This window comes from Mytilus galloprovincialis, chromosome 3 (genome assembly GCF_965363235.1).
Source record: "Mytilus galloprovincialis chromosome 3, xbMytGall1.hap1.1, whole genome shotgun sequence".
Lineage (NCBI taxonomy): Eukaryota > Metazoa > Mollusca > Bivalvia > Mytilida > Mytilidae > Mytilus > Mytilus galloprovincialis.
Genome location: NC_134840.1, coordinates 27,607,065 through 27,627,309, shown reverse-complemented (window position 1 = coordinate 27,627,309; position 20,245 = coordinate 27,607,065). Strand labels below are relative to the sequence as shown.

The following is a 20,245-nucleotide window of genomic DNA, read 5'->3' as shown; positions in this document are numbered from 1 at the left end:
TAAATGTTGCATATTCCGACAATGAACGAATTTTGTATTTGTTATTTACGATGACGACTGTAAGGGAGGTTGTAACATGAGTGTGAACGGCAATCTACACTAATGATCAAAATATGCAATCAGCTCCGAATTGTTAAAAAATCATTTTACATGAAATATAATATTTTGCGACACATAAATTACCCTTTTAGCAATTATTACGTGGTCGGTCTTCTAAATTAAGAAACAATTACTTAAGCCTACCGGTATTATAAAGACTAATACATATGTTATACCTTAGCATATTAGCTATTGCAAAAAGACTATTTTTTAACCTCAATGTTAATTTCAACTCTCGAATCTTACCCTTTTGGTCCATCGCACTTTAGCGTGATATACCATCGTTCTTTAGCGAACAAACAACCATCGCACTTTAGCGTGAGACACCATCGTACTTTAGCATAAACTTTAGCGTGACCATCGCACTTTAGAGTACCATCGCACTTTAGAGTCCTACATATATATATATATATATATATATATATATATATATATATATATAAAATGACTGAATAAATAGTCAACGATTAATCTTACAGGGCAATGGATCATGTAATATGATACAGTACACTACAAACTATAACATATAAAAAGTCAAAAAGGGTGACATTCACCATTTCCATTCTTAATTTTATACTAGAGCGTTGAAAGCTTTGTTAATATATACGATCGAAGATACGTTGTAGAATGTTTTTGTCCCAATGCATTAAATGTCCCTTCTAATGTTTATTCGCTCAGCAGAATATTTTACTTAAGGATGTACACCTCTGAGGAGCCAAAAATTTCTAGAATTAAACTTTTTTTCTTAACCTGATTTTTGGGTTTATAAGACTGAAACAAAATAATTGGTGAAGAAAAAATTATATGGTGGTGTACTTCTTTTTTTGCTACGGCCCTTTGAAAATGCCCAATTTTGATGATTTTCCCATTTTTCATCGAATTTTACCTATTTTTGGGCTATTATCATGAAAAAAATCACAGTTCCACAATTAAACTTTTTGTCATACTTTCTATAAAGATAAAGTGGACCAATCTGAATAAATTTTACTTACAAAAACTATAGGTAGGTGTTAATATAAGAAAGTTTTATCATGTTTTGACGCTTTTTTGTGTAAAATTTACCATGCTGTCAATTTTGTATTTTTGTGATTTTTCTCAGTTTTAGGAACAAAATGCATATTATTTCAACTTTTTTGTTATAAATGAATGAAAAAAGACATATCTAAGAAATTTGAAAAGACCAAAATGATATGGGATGTACATGATTCTTGTAAAATCATTTTTTGTATCCCTCACCCATTTTCTCAAAATTTTGGCTAAAAATACTGACTTGATTGGTCGTAAAATTTGAAAACTGGATTACGCAAAAACCATTCATTGTAAATACACAATTTTTTCACAGATTTATGTTTGCTTATAATATTTTTAAAATTCATTGATATTTTCCACTTCTATCACATGGTTTGGAAATAATTCAAGAACGAGATTTCAACGAGACTGAACGAGACTGAAAAGTCAGAAGAATACATCCTTAACAAAAGTAACTTTATCTCGGTTTTGAATTTATAATTGCATAGTTTGATTACATTGAGGTGTTAAATATTTAACATTTCTTTAATCTACTACTAAAGTTATTGAAAATATTCACTTAAGTCAATGCCTCATTGTGCATTGACTGTTTTATATAAAAAATCTAAAAATAGAAAGAGTCATTTATGCGAATCGGGTTAAAAAACCTGAATAGTTTCTAGTATTTATAGTTAGTACGAGGTTAGTACATCCGCTGTTACAAAATAACAAATCGTCTTTTCTTCTCGTGATACACTTCGCGTATAAATGTCAATCATTTCGCAGTATATACATGTTATATGTGTGGTGGATTAAAAATGATATACAACTGTTGTAACGTTAATAACAAATTTATATTAATATTTCTATGCTTAAATGGATTTACATTTGTATTATCACACCCCCAGTGTCTGGATTATAAACCTCCGTTTCAACCAAAGACCAAATTGAATTTTTGTGCCAATTATTCTTCATTCAGTTGTTGTACACCGAACAAAGATCTCAATCAGTACAAGGAATACCAACGAATTCGCGACATAATTGGGAAGACTTCAAATTTGTGGAATAAATGTTCAAAAATTGTTGAGGAGTTATTATGCCAACAGTGTTCGCCTTATGCCGCTCATATTTACGATGCAGAAGCTACATTTAATCCCCGAGATTTTCCAGGATTGTGTAGGCCTTACTGTGAGATTTTCTATGACAACTGCAGAGGATTGCTGCAATACATGTCGAAAGACCAACAACTATTACAAGCTGCGTCAAACAACCGGGCATTTTTCTGTAAACAGACGGAACTAATTGATAAGGACTATTGTTATCCCGAACTATTGTCGAACGATGTGCTTAATAATAAGATATCAATTAAACAAGTAACATCTCCTGGGTGTATATGTATGGAAGAACTAGCAGAAAAACTTAAGAATCCAGTATTTGTACGCAATGCAAATGACAGAACTAATCGACTTTTTGTTGGAGAGGTTTCGGGTTATATCCATATATATTACCCTAATGGACAGAGGCTTCCAAATTTATTCCTTGATATATCGAGCAGAACTCTAAATACAGAAAGCAATGGTGATGAAAGAGGTTTGCTTGGGTTAGCATTCCATCCCAATTTCAAATATAATCAGAGATTTTTCCTTTATTACTCGACGTTTAACAATAAACTGAATTCAAACAATCATGTGGTACGAATCAGTGAATTCCGTGTTTCAAACAATAATCCTAATCTTGGTAACGTGTCCTCGGAGAGAGTGATACTAGAAATACCTCAACCTTACTGGAACCACAACGGAGGAGAAGTATGGTCAAATTTGTTATTACAGGGGTTAGGGATATATAATGTTGTTTTTTTTCCTCACAAAATTATTTATTTATTAATAATTTTCTAATTACATATTTGCATGTTGCGATTAAACACAAAAACTCATGCAGCTGTGTCCTGTCTGTTATGTAATCCAACTGTTTGGGATATTTTAAAATATTATGCACAATCTAATGTTTGATGGTCAAACATTATGCACAACTGATACGTTTTACGTTACTAATATTATCAAGTTTGTCTTTCATTTGTCAATCATGCGAATGAAACACATCCCGTATTTAGGTTTGATTTGGTGTAAATGCAGTTCAGCCTACTGCAAATGGTAAACATTATACAAGAAAATGCCCGGAGTGCCTTAACACACGAATGTTTTGTTCATAAACAACATAAGGACATGTCATATAGGAGAAAGTTATTTATCACTGGTTCAAGAAAACTTATTTTTATACTATTATTTTTTTTTTGTCATGTAGCTATGGCGTTCCATATTACAAGGCACACTTTGAAAAGTTAACATATGATAATAGACAAACGAAGTAGTGTACTATACAAACGCTGTTTAAAAAACATTTTTCAACACTCAGGTATGATAACCTGTTGCATTGTTGGATTAAAAAGATGTATTACATATACCGAAATACGTATACATCATTTGTTACAAGAAGATACACTTTTGACCCGATGTTTCCCCCTATTTTGATATTAAAAGTTCCTTGTGTGGCAGGTCATTTAATACTCATTACCAGGTGCAAAAATAATAGACTTTTAAATACTATGTACTGAGAAAGTATGTAAGTTGATTTATAGCAGATGTTTTATCTATCTTAACGCTATGGGAAACTATTAAGCTTAATAAGTCTGCACCTAAATTATTCTTAAACAAGGCAGAAAGGAAACTTTGAACCGCGTTTTGAAATTAGATAGTGGTTGAAACGAAACATATATCTTTATTCCCGTATGACATCAAAACATATTCGCTAATGAATGTAATAAAGATGATTTAATGAGTTTGTTCTATGATAAAGATTCATGTAAGGTTAAATGTTTTATCAATCTATGTAAGAGAAGGAGCGTGGTCTTGTTTCTTTATTTTATATTATTTATTCTTTTCGTGTGTCTGACAATCTTCAATGAAAATAGTTTTCACGTTCAGACATTTCTACAGACTTTTTATTTTTAAATTTGAAAAAAAACGGAAAAAAACCGGCAACCCTTCTTAATTTTTGGACAGATTTTTACTTTCACTTTAGATGGGGATCTTTTCTTTAAAAACATTAACCCTGTACTCATTATTTTTACAGGCGCATCTAAAATGGTATTTAAGACAAAAATAAAAAATACAAAATGTCACCTTTTTCTAAAATACGCAAGATTAAACAGTGTTCGCCTAATATGTGACTGCATATAATGCAGATAAAACAGTTATTTTCCTATAAATTCGTCTGTATATGCATTCGTTTTGATGTAAAAACAAATACCACAAATAACTGTTAACTTTATTTGTACAAAAATTCTGTCCTACATTTAAGACAATTTCTAGGATGTCCTAGTTCCAAACCTGCTTCGACAATCATGCCCAAGAACAAATATTTGTAAATGATCATTTTGTCTTTTTGTAAGATCTCAATCTGTACTTTTATACCTAATTTTATTTATGTAAATGTAACTATACATGTGTGTATGTATTAATATTGATATGGCTCAAGGACCAGGCATAAAGTACAAGGTTTTGCGTCATTATATGTGAATCAGCCAACAAATTTCAAGTGGAAGGTGCCCGTATTAAAACCGAAATAAGTATAATATTTTATTTGCTAGTAGATATTGATTTTATATTCATATTTCATCACCATGTTTTTGTTCTAGTGTGGCACATAATATTTGCCACTGGAAGTCGATACCATCCCATTCTCATCGTCATATTTTAATCATATATAAAATATAATTGAAATACTCGTAACATGTAAAAAAAAATATTACAGATAATGTTTGGTGACGAAGGCTACCTTTACTTATTTGTCGGAGATGGAGGAAGTGGTGGTGACCCTCAGGGATTTTCTCAGAATACGTAAGTACAATTAAAAGAAAAAGTTTGCTTATGTGATTTCTTCAAAAGCTCACAACCAAGAAACCCAACCAAAGCACAACTTACATTAGATAGGGAATCTACTGTGTGTTAAAACTTTTATAATTTTAAAGTTCTTTACGTTGTTATACTGTTAGTTGTTTTTGATAAATTCAAACATAGCGCAATAAATGTTGCTAAATATGTAGAGTTATGAAAACTCATGGGATCCCACATCCTGTTTGAATTGTACTATTTTTTGGCATTACACAATGTCATGGATTTCTCCGACTTTTTGAGCCGTCTTTAAAATTTACAGTAACTACGAGTAGACTATACTCTTATTTCGGTGCTATATGTCTATTGTTTTATAGGTCGAGTATCGATCTTTTGAGTTAAGACAATTGCAACTTTTACAGTCTTTTTCTTATGTTATGCCTTTACACTAATGTCCCAGGTTGGAGAGATTAGGGCGATCACATACTTGTTGGAACCGCCACATTCTTTTTGTGCCTGTTCCAAGCTGGGATCCGATAGTTAAGTGGATGTCGGTGGTTAATTTTTGTCATATTTCTTTTCCTAAATTGTTTTGTTATATATTAGGCCTGTAGGTTTCTTGCTTAAATCGTTTTACATTTTTACCATCGGGTCCTTATAAAGCCGACTATACAGCATGGGGTTTTCTTATTTGAACTCTGGATAATTGTCTCATCATGACATTGGAATCGTACCACACCTTCTTAATTTAATATAAAAAGTGATATAAGTTGCGTTGTTAAGAATTCTTTTTATTTTCAGTACATAAATGACCATAAATATATGAAAATTTAAACCATTGTCTTTTCTTTAGATCGTCGATTCTTGGTAAAGTATTAAGAATAGATATCAACACAGAGGCCCACGGTCCAAATATAGCATACAAGATACCAGCTGATAACCCCTTTGTTGGAATACCAAATTTTAGGCAAGAAATATATGCTTATGGGGTTAGAAATATATGGAGATGTGGTAAAGACAGAGGTGACCCAGTTACAGGTGAGATTACTGGAAGTAAATTACATATCATCTTTCTAATGCATTGTGCAAACTTGGCACGGATAAATACATAATAGTGCATCCTTGGAAAAATAAGTTTCTAAATGACATTTTTTCATATTTTCCATACTTAAGAGTAGTAGACAAGTGTCTGTACAAAGAGACATACGTGTGTAAAGAGGGTCAAGTTTTGTTTTAATATTGGTCGAGGATAGTACCTTGAACTACCTTTGCATTTTAATAAACAAAGAGTAATAGCTTATTCTGGTATTATAAGCGGCTTTGTTTTTATCACAGAAACCAGACGAGATAAAAACCAAAAGACATGTACAGGTCAACATACGACATTCAACAAAAGGCAATTATCTGTACAAGATGTCATGCTCTAGAGTCCTGAAAGCAGAACGTTGAAAATACATATTTAAATGTGTCATCAATACCGAATTCATATAGTAAAAACCAATACAGGAAAACCATATGACTATAATACCAGAATAAGACGTAAAACAATAATAAACAGTACCTTTCAAAAACTGTTTTAAGTGACTGAAATCAAGATCAGAGTACTTTTTAAAATCAAGAAAAAATAAAACTATGCCGTCACAGACTGTTTCGATGATATGATATTTACAACAACATAGATAGAATAAGAAGACATGATTCGTATAGATTTTTTATTGCTGTTTATCATTGCAGAAAAATGAATAAGAAGTTTGCCTCAGAATGTAAAAGTTAAATACATATTTTATTTCAAAAATTATAATATATTTACGACAGGTTATGGAAAAGGAAGAATCCTGTGTGGCGATGTTGGTCAGAATGCCCACGAGGAAATTGATCTTCTCCAAAAAGGCGGGAATTATGGATGGAATTCCAGAGAAGGCTTTGCTTGCTTCAATGAGGACTGTGGTAAAATAGGTAAATATAGTATCTCTTCGCAGTTTTTTTTAAAGTAGATGGGAAGGGAAAGGGGTCTGGGGGTTTGGGGGTTTGGGTGGGGGGGGGGGGGGGGGGGGGGGGTAGGGTCAAAATTAAGAAAATAGAATCCATATTTTTTTTTAATGATTTGTCAAAATGTAGTTTTTATCATGCTTTTTGAAAAATATAATACAAAGTATTGGTCACTTGTCTTTTTTTATTCAATGGGTTGTGCAAAATTGTCAGATTTTGTATAGATAATGCATGGAAAACCCAATTTTGTGTGATAAAAAGAAAACTACATCATAGATCAATATAGAATTTAAAATTAAAATATGAGAATATACCTGTAATAATATGCTTCCAAATAAAATGGGATCACTGGACTCGTTTTCTTGCTACACAACAAAATAAGTAAATTCACAACACATTCTTTAATAAAAAAAATCTTTATCTGAAATAACTTTTTAAATATTTTACTTACATTTTAAAAAATATCCTTTAAACTATTATGCTAATTATAATGTAACATAATTTCAATTTTAATAAAAATCCTTAAACATTTTAGCTTATGTATTGTGTGAACATAAAATTTATCAAAATTTGTGTCAAATTATCCTCAACTCAGAATATATAGGTTTTTTCCTTAAAGATCAATATGTTGTTCTACATTTGAAAATGCCTGTACCAAGTCAGGAATATGACAGTTCTTGTCCATTCGTTTTTGATGCGTTTTGTTATTTGATTTTGCTATGTGATTATGGACTTTCCGAATTGATTTTCCTCTAAGTTCAGTATTTTTGTGATTTTACTTTTTCCATATAAGTTGCTCCTTTAACGATGTCAAATAATTATACGGTCACCGTCTTCGTTTATTGGGTAAACATTTGTCAGAGTGGTGATCTAAAATAAAAAGCGCTTCCGAAGTACGAAATTTAAAAAGTGTTTTTTGTCATTTTCTATAATAACATGGAAAGCTTTGTTTGAACACCAAATCCATTTTTGAGAAAATCTGTTTATAGGCTTTGGAGATATGATGATTTAAAAAACTGTCTTTATATCCATTAGGCCCTGAAATTCTTCCTGTATATTCCTATCCTCATGCCACTGGAAAGTCAGTAACCGGAGGTCACTTTTACAGAGGATGTTTGAACCCTAATTTAAATGGTCTGTACATTTTTGGAGACTTTATGAACGGGTAAGTTAGTTTAGAGTTGATTATCGAGTAAATTTGCTCAAGATTTATACAAGAGGGTCGACAGATACCAGAGTCAAACTCATAGATCAAGATTTAAATAAAATGGACGAAAGATACCACAGTCAAACTCATAGATCGAAAATAAACTGACAACGCCATGGCTAAAAATGAAAAAAGACAAACAGACAAATAATAGTACACATGACACAACATAGAAAACTAAATACTAAGCAACACGAACCCTACCAAAACCTGGGGATGATCTCATGTGCTTATATCATGATGAAATCAGCTCTTATAATTTTGATATATATTATCAAGATTGATGAATGTGTAATGTCTAACGACAATCTTTCAGTAAGAATCCCTACGGAAACATCTTGAGCTTTATCAATTATTTTTTATTATATAAACTTTGTTTTGTACTAGACCAGTATTCTTTTCCGTTTGCCCTGTACCCGTATAAATTCAAATGTTTCGATAAATTGCGTTTGATGTTCGGAAGAGAATAACTTATGATTTTATATTTCATTGGTTTGACTCAGCTAATGATCATCGAAACATTGAACGATGTCATTGCTATTAATAATAACATTAAGAATGTGAATTATGAATGACTTATTCAATGTTGCATTCTTATTATTCAAAGCCTAAAATATTAGTATCTGATATCTGTATTCCACTTAATTTTTGTAAACAGGAGAATGGAAGACGGTACGGGTTAATGAGAATAGAACTTATATAAAACTAAGGCAGGAATATGCCTGTTACAATTAGTTAGAACTACCTTGAATTCAAACGATAAAAGAGTTCTTATTCATCTTATGTATGTTTAATTATATCCTGATTACTAGAACAGGCATTTTTTAGTATTATATAATTTTGTGTCAGGAAATTGTTCAGTCTTGAAGAAAATATAACCAGCAGCACCTGGAACGGCAAACAGATAACAACGTGTGGTCCTGAATTGTGTGTACCTCCATTGACAGGAAAATACGAACCCAATATCATATCTTTCGGGGAAGATGAATCTGGTAATTTAAATTACTCAAACGATTTCTTTTAATGTGCAACTAAAAATAGTTACAGTTTCAATGTAACTTTCATTTGATTCAATGGCATACATAAATTGCAACATTAGAAACAGCAATAAAAGTATACGCTTTTGCGCCATAAAAAAAATGTTAAATCAACAAGTTCCTTACAGAATGCATGTCAATGTAGAAATATGACAGGCATTTGCCTTGACTTATATAGTACATTTGTCATTTGATTTCCATCAAATGGTCTATGCTTTGATTTTTGAGGTGTCCGATGAGTTTCCATTATGTTTAATTATTATTTTTACATAACAAATTTAACAGTTTTAAAACAAAATCATATTTCTTGAAGGTCATGTAAATTTTGTGGAATTTTGTTAAAGTTCATGCAGTTGCTTTTTTGAAGTTTACAAAATATCTCAACAAGTATTACTCAGTCTACTTGAATCTGGTAACATACTTGTACAATTGTAATACCAGAGACATATATCTCTGGTAATACTATTAAAACAACGGTTTTGTTTACGCCTTTTAATGAACAACTAAGCACAATAACTATAGTCCGTACGCCACACAGTGATGGTTAATGCATAAAATAGTGAAATGACACGCCAAAAAGTTAAAATTTGGGGCGTAAACAAACAATGTTTACAAAAATAAACCAACAAGAACCAAACAAAAAATCAAAATGAAAATATTTAATTATAACGAAAACCACAAATTAATTGGTTTATCATCATAATATTATCAATGCCTCACATAACCTCCATTCAGTCATTTGACACACGGATTATATTTCGTTTGTGGTGTCCGGTGTGCAATCGTAAATTCATGGCAATTAAATGTTCGTTGTTATTCTACGGTTTACATGTTGAAATGTACCATTATATTATTGATGTATTTCTCTGTGCTGAGTGTTCTTGTGTGTGTTTGTACTGTATTCCTGTCACGTAGTGTCGTTTTAGCGAGAGGTTTGGCTACCCAGTAGCCATACCACCAGGTTCAACCCATCGTTGTTTCTTTAATGTCCTGTAACAAGTCAGGAATATGACAGTTGTTATCTAAAATTTCTATGTATATTGGCGTTTGCTTTTGTTGTATTTCAGGTGTTTCTCTTGATTTATTTCCCTCGGTTTAGTTTATTTATAGTAGAAATTTATGTATGAAACTTCTTGCTCTCTTGCTACTATTGTAAACTACTTTTGTTCATTTTTGCATTATTTAAGTTTCTGGGAATGAAATAGCTAAATTTTGTTATGCATTTGTTAAAATCTGTGTTAATATGGCTTTCAGATAGCCAAAACATTACACGTTTGGTGGTGTACCTCATCATTTTCATAACGACCATAAAACAATTTCAGCGCCTTAGTGGTTTCTTAAAACATTTTATTAAGTAATCATTACCATGTACACGCTTAAATGACCATTTGAATGTAAGATTTGAAAAATCTCTTTTCTTTCAAGGACTGATTCTTATTGATCGATAAAATTTTTTAAAGCCGTCGATGTTAAAAATATGGCATAAATTTAAATTGCTTATAGAACCAATATTCTAACAAACTTCTTCTTGCAAGTTCGTACGAATTTTCTCACAATCCGACGGAACGAATATTTTTTCAGATGATTGCAAAATTATCTTATGGGTTGGCACAATGCATAAAGTAGTTTGAATATTTGTTTGATAATTGATTTTGGATCAATAAGCTAAATTTATTTTACAGGAGAACTGTATATGGTGTCAACAGGATTTCCAAGTTCAGCCTCTGCTCAAGGAAAATTATACAGAATAATAGATCCAGCAAGGTGGTTACCAAACGTTTTGATTAAAATGAATGCCGACCGAAAAACTCACCAATGAACTTAATTATCGTTGTTATTGTTCAAGTGAAATCCTCACCGGTGGAATAACATGATAATGACTACTAGTATATGTTTCAATGAAAGGAAACTTCAGATTCTGGTTGTCAGTTCTTAAAAGCTTTTTGTCCCAGTTTTACATTCCGGACAGTGGTGATACAGTTAAACATAAGAACTAACTGTAAAAATCAGTTGCAATTTATTTAAGCTTAACCCAAAGATCGATACTACGCACAAAACAACCTACATAAAAAATAGACACAATGCCAAAAAAAAAAACCCCACCCAAAGTGTACTCGCAGTTACTGAAAGCCAGTTCATAACCAGTAATCAATTTGCACTCAGGCTTCCTCCAACAACAAAAAACTGACCGCCACGAAATAGAGCAATGTTGTGGAAATTGGCGTTGAACACTAATCAATCAAAACATTTCAAAATTACCGATTTGATTATGTTATTACACTTAAATATGTTTCTCGCTTTGTTAATCGTAGACTGTTTCTAAATTGGACAATGTTGACATCTGCCCATATATCGAAAGTGATATATTGGCGTTTTAACCAATGGTTAGAAAAAAATAACTCCTGGCGTCAAGAATTTTTTAGGTAAACAAAAAATTATATGTAATAAAAAAAAAATTGGAAAAACTTGAAGGTTATACACATTACGCAATTACAAATTTGCTACCCGTTAGCTCTTCATAGTCAATGGAAATGTATGTCCCACCTAAAGAAGACAACTGAATCTGAATCTCCAGTTACACCGTCAATTACGGGTATAGACAAAAAATACATAATCCTCTTCTCCAAGACTTATAAATCATTACACATTCAACAGGTTTCGTGAAAAGATACCTCAATAGTACAAGCATTATCTGTATTTCTGACACATGTTACTGAGATATGTTCATTTACCGTATCAAGCAATAGTTTAACTAAACAATTTATTCTTTTTGTAGACGAGGTAACCCTGAAATCTGCGAAGCTGCTAGAACTCAGACTGATTTGAAAACTTTAACAACAGGTACCACAGAACCTACCTCAACGGCTTCTCATCTGCTTAGTTTGCTTGATTATTTAACTATGCATGGATGGTCAAATTTTCACCATACCGGATTTTTGTTAGTATTGATTTTAGTTTTTTACTGACAATTACTGATCTCATGGTGACAGCTGGAATGATTTTACTTACAAATGTTGTATTAATTTGTTATATTATGATCTATGTTATCGGTGGAAGCCGTACTAAAATTCAAATCATCATAATCATAATCATAATTGTCATCCACTCACTCATTTAGTTATTGCAATTATAGTACTCATTTACATGAATTTTAACAAGGCAAAGCATTTTAATTTTATACATTAAATATTTTATAGATATATCTGTATGTACTGTACTCACTGAAAAAAAAACCACAAACCAAGTTTAGTTGGTATATTAAGATAAAAAGAAAAAATAAAGTATGCGATTTTTTCAGTGTTGTGTTTAGTACCAATTTATTCCTATGTCCTGTAAAAAATAATAGTTAATGCTTTATTAAAGAGCTATTAGTTAACAGTTAACAGTTATTTTGCATTTTGGTGATTGGAATGCATGATGAATTATGGATGTGAAATTAATACAAAATATATAAATGTTTTAATTTAAACAGCTCAATAAAGGCAACAGTAGTATACCGCTGTTCGAAATTCATAAATCGATAGAGAAAAAAACAACAAATCCGAGTTACAAACTAAAAGTGAGGGAAACGCATCTAAGAATTGATTGTATAGAAATATGGTCACATGAATTTCTTCTTAAAGAACTTGAAAAAGTCGAGGCGTCGTTTTGAACATAAGTAGTCACATCGATAGGTTTTTACAACTACTGGTTCGATTTACGTTTTGTTATCACCATTTCAGTAGTCAGCGATTCTGTGCTGACATGAAAACCCATTTAAGGTTTCAACTCCCTCAGGCAAAGTTGGTATTAAATGGATTTAGCTATTTCATTAGTTGTTTTTTTTTGGTCATATAATTCATCAATTGTTTCGGTTCTTATAAATCCTAGGCTTTCAAATATGTGGCTTTGAGCGTTCCTGCTGAAGCTGAATCCAGAAAAAACGCTTTGGACGCATGGAATTTATATAACGTGTTGTTTTCAGTTTTTAAGCGTATTTTCTTCTCTCGGTGATATCTTTTTATATAATGTGAAAAGATATCCTACCCCAGGAAAAGATAGACAGCCTTTGCATTAATTTGACACACATTTTCGAAATATTTGGTTTTCAATGCTTTTCATCTTCATTACTGATTTGGTTTTAAATCTGTCTTGATCGAAAAAACACTTATTAGTATTATGTGAAACGATACGCACTTCTGGCGTACTAAACTTTAATCTTAGTGATCGTCTGGTCACTATTATGATATTACATGTCTCGTGTTGGTAGATTGTCACACTCTTTACCTTCACGTAAAGCGTTCTTGCAATTGTGAATTACAATCGTTCAATGTGACTGGTTGTGTCACACACATGACCTTCATGTAAAGCTTCCTTTCAATTGTGAATTACAATCGTTCAACGTGACTGGTTGTGTCACACACATTACCTTCATGTAAAGCTTCCTTTCAATTGTGAATTACAATCGTTCAATGTGACTGGTTGTGTCACATACATTACCTTCACGTAAATCGTCCTTACAATTGTGAATTACAATCGTTCAAATGTGACTGGTAGTGTCACACACATTACCTTCACATAAAGCTTCCTTTCAATTGTGAATTACAATCGTTCAATGTGACTGGTTGTGTCACACTCTTTACCTTCACGTAAAGCTTCCTTTCAATTGTGAATTACAATCGTTCAACGTGACTGGTTGTGTCACACACATTACCTTCACGTAAATCGTACTTACAATTGTGAATTACAATCGTTCAAATGTGACTGGTAGTGTCACACACATTACCTTCACGTAAAGCTTCCTTTCAATTGTGAATTACAATCGTTCAATGTGACTGGTTGTGTCACACACATTACCTTCATGTAAAGCTTCCTTTCAATTGTGAATTACAATCGTTCAAATGTGACTGGTAGTGTCACACTCTTTACCTTCACATAAACCGGCCTTGCAATTGTGACTTGCAATCGTTTAATTGTGACTGGTTGCAGATGAAATTAATTATCCTTACCAAAATACCATTTAACAGTATTAATGTCCCGCGTTGTTTGCTAATCAGCAACTTTAAATCAAAGGGGAGTGTTCTTTTTAGCTCACCTGGCCCGAAGGGCCAAGTGAGCTTTTCCCATCACTTTGCGTCCGGCGTCGTCGTCGTCGTCCGTCGTCTGTCGTCCGTCGTCCGTCGTCCGTCGTCGTTAACTTTTACAAAAATCTTCTCCTCTGAAACTACTAATCCAAATTGAACCAAACTTGGCCACAATCATCATTGGGGTATATAGTTTAAAAAATGTGTGGCGTGACCCGGTCAACCAACCAAGATGGCCGCCACGGCTAAAAATAGAACATAGGGGTAAAATGCAGTTTTTGGCTTATAACTCAAAAACCAAAGCATTTAGAGGAAATCTGACATGGGGTTAAAATGTTTATCAGGTCAAGATCTATCTGCCCTGAAATTTTCAGATGAATCGGTGAACTCGTTGTTGGGTTGCTGCCCCTGAATTGGTAATTTTGAGGAAATTTTGCTGTTTTTGGTTATTATCTTGAATATTATTATAGATAGAGATAAACTGTAAACAGCAATAATGTTCGGCAAAGTTAGATTTACAAATAAGTCAACATGACCGAAATGGTCAATTGACCCCTTTAGGAGTTATTGCCCTTTATAGTCAATTTTTAACCATTTTTCATAAATCTAAGTAATCTTTTACAAAAATCTTCTCCTCTGAAACTACAGGGCCAAATTAATCCAAACTTGGCCACAATCAACTTTGGGTTATCTAGTTTAAAAAATGTGTGGCGTGACCCAGTCAACCAACCAAGATGGCCGCCACGGCTAAAAATAGAACATAGGGGTAAAATGCAGTTTTTGGCTTATAAATCAAAAACCAAAGCATTTAGAGGAAATCTGATGTGGGGGTAAAAATGTTCATCAGGTCAAGATCTATCTGCCCTGAAATTTTCAGATGAACCGGTCAACCTGTTGTTGGGTTGCTGCCCCTGAAATGGTAATTTTGAGGAAATTTTGCTGTTTTTGGTTATTATCTTGAATATTATTATAGATAGAGATAAACTGTAAACAGCAATAATGTTCATCAAAGTAAGATTTACAAATAAGTCAACATGACCGAAATGGTCAGTTGACCCCTTTAGGAGTTATTGCCCTTTATAGTCAATTTTTAACCATTTTTCGTAAATCTTAGTTATCGTTTACAAAAATCTTCTCCTCCGAAATTACTGGGCCAAATTAATTCAAACTTGGCCACAATCATCTTTGATGTACTTTGTTTGAAAAATGTGTCCGATGACCTGGCCATCCAACCAAGATGGCCACCACGGCTAAAAATAGAACGGGGGTAAAATGTAGTTTTTTACTTATAACTCTGAAACCAAATCATTTAGAGGAAATCTGACAAGGAGTTAAATTGTTTATCAAGTCAATATATATCTGCCCTGAAATATTCAAATGAATTGGACAACCAGTTGTTGGGTTGCTGCCCTCCAATTGGTAATTTTTAAAGAAATTTTGCTGTTTTTGGTTATTATCTTGACTACTATTATAGATAGCGATAAACTGTTAACAGCGATAATGTTCATCAAAGTAAGATCTACAAATAAGTCAACATGACCTAAATGGTCAATTGACCCCTTAAGGAGTTATTGCCCTTTATAGTCAATTTTTAACAATTTTCATTAATTTGGTAAATTTATGTAAATTTTTACCAAATATTTTTCTCTGTTACTAATGGGCAAAGTTCATTATAGATATAATTGTAAGAAGCAAGAACGTTCAGTAAAGTAAGAACTTCAAACACATCACCATCACCAAAATACAATTTTGTCATGAATCCATTTGTGTCCTTTGCTTAATATGCACATAGACCAAGGTGAGCGACACAGGCTCTTTAGAGCCTCTAGTTTTGGTTTATCATCACTTTTGGAAGTCATGATTGTGTCGAGGCAGTCAGGTTTTTATCGTTGTTGGAAAGAGGGATTCTTTGATATTTTGGAGACGGACACATCTCGACAAATTCCATAGTTGACATGTCAGTTTTTACTATTGATTAACTACTTAAACCACTCGACCAGCGATGGCTCTTAAATGGAAAGGGACTACCAAACAAAGAATTGGTGTCACAAACATTTAGTGCCCTTACTTTTAGGTACCAGGATTATAATTTAATACGCCAGACGCGCGTTTCGTCTACATAAGACTCATCAATGACGCTCAGATCAAAATAGTTATAAAGCCAAAACAAGTACAAAGTTGAAGAGCACCGAGGACCCAAATTCCAAAAAGTTGTGCCAAATACGGCTTAGGTAATTTATTCCTGGGATAAGAAAATCCTTAGTTTTTCAAAAAACTCAAAGTTTTTAAAAATAGGTCTTTTTTTATTTTCGAAAAAGAAGATTTTGATAATATTTCAACATAATCGCTATTGAGAGACCAGATAACGCAGCACATCATCCAAAATATGTCAGTGACCCTGTGCTGACATGAATATCCTTGATACGTTTCTATTCTGTAAATTTACACAAAATGTAAATAAAAAATAATCGAAATGCTAAAGGTTTTTATATTCCCAGACATTGATGGTCCAAGTAAAATTCGGCCTAACGTTTTGGAATAAGCTTTATTAACTTAATATACTCTTTGTAATTATGATTTTTTTTTACTATTCAGTTGTTGTTTAAATGCATTTAAGCGTGTGTTTACTTAATAAATCGTATACAAATGTTTTTTTAAATTATCTTATTACTTATCATTCATTTTTATACATTTTTTTATCAACGTTATCAAAATGTCTTTATCCAAACAATACTTAACTATATACCTGTAATGTGTTAATATTTGGAATTCAATGATCGAGGTATGACACATTTATACTTCCACTTAAAAGAAACACAAACAACTGATAGGATAGCAACCAGTGGCTAACATAGCCGAAAAGTAAGGTCCTTTTAACGGATGCCGAATGCATATTTACGTAAAGTGAAAGGGTCTGGGTGTTTTCTCTCCAGAAATATATAGCTTTTTTGTGCTTCTTTGTTAAAAATTTGTTTGTTTTTGTTCTAATTTAGATTGTGACACTGTAATGACTGCTGTACCCCTATTTTGACATGTTTACCTATTATGTCTGTTTTTTTCACGCATCGATTTAAATATAATGGAATTTAAGGCGACTGTCATACAAGTGAGAGGTCTAGCGCTATAAAACCAGGTTCAATCCACCATTCTACATTTGAAAATGCCTGTACCAAGTCAGGAATATGACAGATGTATTCCTTTCGTTTGATGTGTTTTATCATTTGATGTTGCCATTTGATTAGGTACTTACCGTTTTGAATTTTCCTCGATGTTCAATATTTTTGTGATTTTACTTTTTATTGTTTACGCAATTGGTTTTGACGTAATGGTTGTCACGTCCTTAGCCATATAGAACGTTCTACGTAACAGACTGAGTGGTGAAATAATAAGCGTAGTGTGTTGGTCGAAGGTTCACTATCCTGCTTGTGGTCACATCGAAGACAAGAGGAAGCTCTTTTACAATAAGATAAAAAAAACTTTCTTGTTTTGAATCAGAATATCACGTTCGGGAAGAGTTGTTAATACTTATTGATCTGCAATACATGTTAATTTTAAAACATAAGATGACTTCAAAAATGTATTATCGAACTAGGATTGAAATATAGGCTATTAAACCTCATTTTGTTGAATGACATTTCAACCCTAAATTTCTATATTTAAGATTATGGTTCAGTTACGGCAACAACCTGTTGCAAGTATTGAAAATTATATTGATTATTTTAGGTAATCGCAAAAGGACGAAGAAATATAGGAGAAAATATCAGAGACGAATTCAGAGACAGAAAAACAGAAAACAAAGAAGACGAAAAGGAAGTTTAGAAATCCTCGGAATAAGAACAAGAATCTGTCAGAAATACAAAAGAGCTAGAAAAAGATGGATTTGTACAAAGTACTCTTTTGAAAGAAAACGCCGCGGTAAAATTAATTCGAGTTAATTAATATACAAAGATAAATATTTGACAATAAACTGTCTTTATGTTTTCATTCTTTCAGATGTTTCTTTTGATAAACATTTGCCAAAAAAAAAAAAAAAAACCCAACCTCATCTATGTGAAATCTTTTAGAAGCAGCAAATTTATCAAGTGAAAATTTGACATTGGTGTGTACAATCCTATATGAACTTAGAAGACACATGTTTATGCAGCAAGGCAGTAGTTTGCCGATGTTAAAATATCATAAATCGTAAAAAATGATTAAAAGAATCTAATTAAAGATAAAAAGCCTTATAATTTAGAACGACAATTTCGCGTTTCGACGTCCGAATCCAAATAGTTTGAAAACCAAACCAATTAGAACATCATTGAAAACACTATTTCAAAACCTTTTATAAGTATTTGTACTGTATTGCCGTCATGCAATGTTGTCATTTTAGCGGCATATTTAACATCGCCATCATGCGCGGAGGTTTGGCTAGCCACAAACTAGGTTCAACCTACCATTTTTTCTTTAAATGTCCTGTACCAAGTCATGAATATGGCAGTCGTTATCTAATAGTTGGTTTCTATGTATGTTGCATTTTTGTTTGTTTTTTGTTGCACTTCTGTGTTCTATTATTTTCGTTGTTTTTCTCTTATATTTGATGTGTTTCCCTAGGTTTTAGTTTGCGACCCGGATTTGTTTTCTCTCAATCGATTTACGACTTTTGAACAGCAGTATTTTTAACCCTGTATGGTAACATTGCCCATGTGAAATTTTAAAATTGTTTGTATAAACATTGAAGGACAAAAATATGTGACGTATAAAATTTTCTGACGTCAGACACGCGAATCAATGAATGTGTTTGTAGATAGATGTTTTTGTGTTCGGTTAAATTGTTCTTTTTAAAATTGTTACACGATGATGACTACTGTGCCCATATTTTGACTAATTCATTTCTTATGTCTGTTTAGTTCACGCATCGTTGTAAATATAACGGAATTTGATGAGACTGTCAACAAAGTGGGAGGTTTAGCGCTATAAAACCAGGTTTAATCCACCATTTTCTACATTTGCAAATGTCTGTACCAAGTCAGGAATATGACAGTTCTTGTCCTTTTGTTTTTGATGTGTTTTGTCATTTGATTTTGCCAAGCAATTATGGACTTTCCGATTAGATTTTTCTCTGAGTTCAGTATTTTTGTGATTTTACTTTATACTGCTGTTGCCTTTATTTATATCAAAGGCGGTTACTGTCACATGTTGCTGAAAAAGACCAGTGAAACATTTTATGAACAACCACCTTACTTGTAGAAACTGGTATCATCAAACAGTACTTCAATATTTGAATTATCATATTGTTTATAAAAGACCAACAATATCAAGACAAGGAGCATTTACCCATATATCTTAATGGAAGGCTACATTTTTCCCACCTGATTTCGTAATTCATTCTAAATGTATCAAATAGAATCATTCAGATATGTTCCTTATTTTACGTTTTGCAGTATAGAGGCTCTCTCATTAAATAATTCAATTTATGACTATATTCAACGAATTTATATTATTGCTGCCTATTTTACGAAAATTTCCTTTCTCAGCACACAAGAGTGATATGAAAAATTATCGCTAGAGGGCACACGTGCCAGTTGTCAATGAAATTAACAACTTCGTCATAGGTAAAATAGCGATAAAAAAATTATCATTGGTCATCTCGACTCGATTGTTTTTCTCACTTTCGCCGTCCAGCTCAAGCGAGAAAACCAACTTTGTTGATATGATCAACTATATTCTATAAATATCGAACCTAAAATAAAGGATACAAAAGATACTGTGAGATTTTTGGACTTGCATATAGAAATTGAAAAGGAAGGTAGTATGCTGATATAAACTATTCAAAATAGTTTTTTTAATTTTCAAAATGCAGACACCTACAAATGGATAGATGGGCGCATAATGTACAGCGGCAACGTTTACATAAATATGAAGGCTGAAAATAATGTTTATGGTATACGTTTATATCATGAATGTGTTCAG

At 32.4% G+C, this 20,245-nt stretch overlaps 1 protein-coding gene across 3 annotated transcripts; it reads left to right on the top strand.

The window, feature by feature from the left end:
- Positions 1-1,796: 1,796 nt before the first annotated feature.
- Positions 1,797-18,260, top strand: LOC143067593 (HHIP-like protein 2). 3 transcript variants are annotated; one of them, XM_076240944.1, is made up of 9 exons: positions 1,797-2,912; positions 4,918-5,003; positions 5,851-6,035; positions 6,813-6,953; positions 8,022-8,151; positions 9,043-9,185; positions 10,913-10,994; positions 12,007-12,071; positions 18,017-18,260. In XM_076240944.1, the coding sequence occupies exons 1-9, from the start codon at positions 1,908-1,910 to the stop codon at positions 18,226-18,228; spliced, it is 2,049 nt and encodes a 682-aa protein (XP_076097059.1). In that variant the 5' UTR covers positions 1,797-1,907; the 3' UTR covers positions 18,229-18,260. The 3 variants fall into 3 exon arrangements, with proteins under 3 accessions (XP_076097059.1, XP_076097060.1, XP_076097062.1); XM_076240945.1 differs by having other exon boundaries at positions 1,799-2,912; positions 12,007-12,168; positions 18,017-18,157; XM_076240947.1 differs by lacking the exons at positions 1,797-2,912; positions 4,918-5,003; positions 5,851-6,035 and adding an exon at positions 6,389-6,536.
- The last annotated feature ends 1,985 nt before the right edge of the window (positions 18,261-20,245 follow it).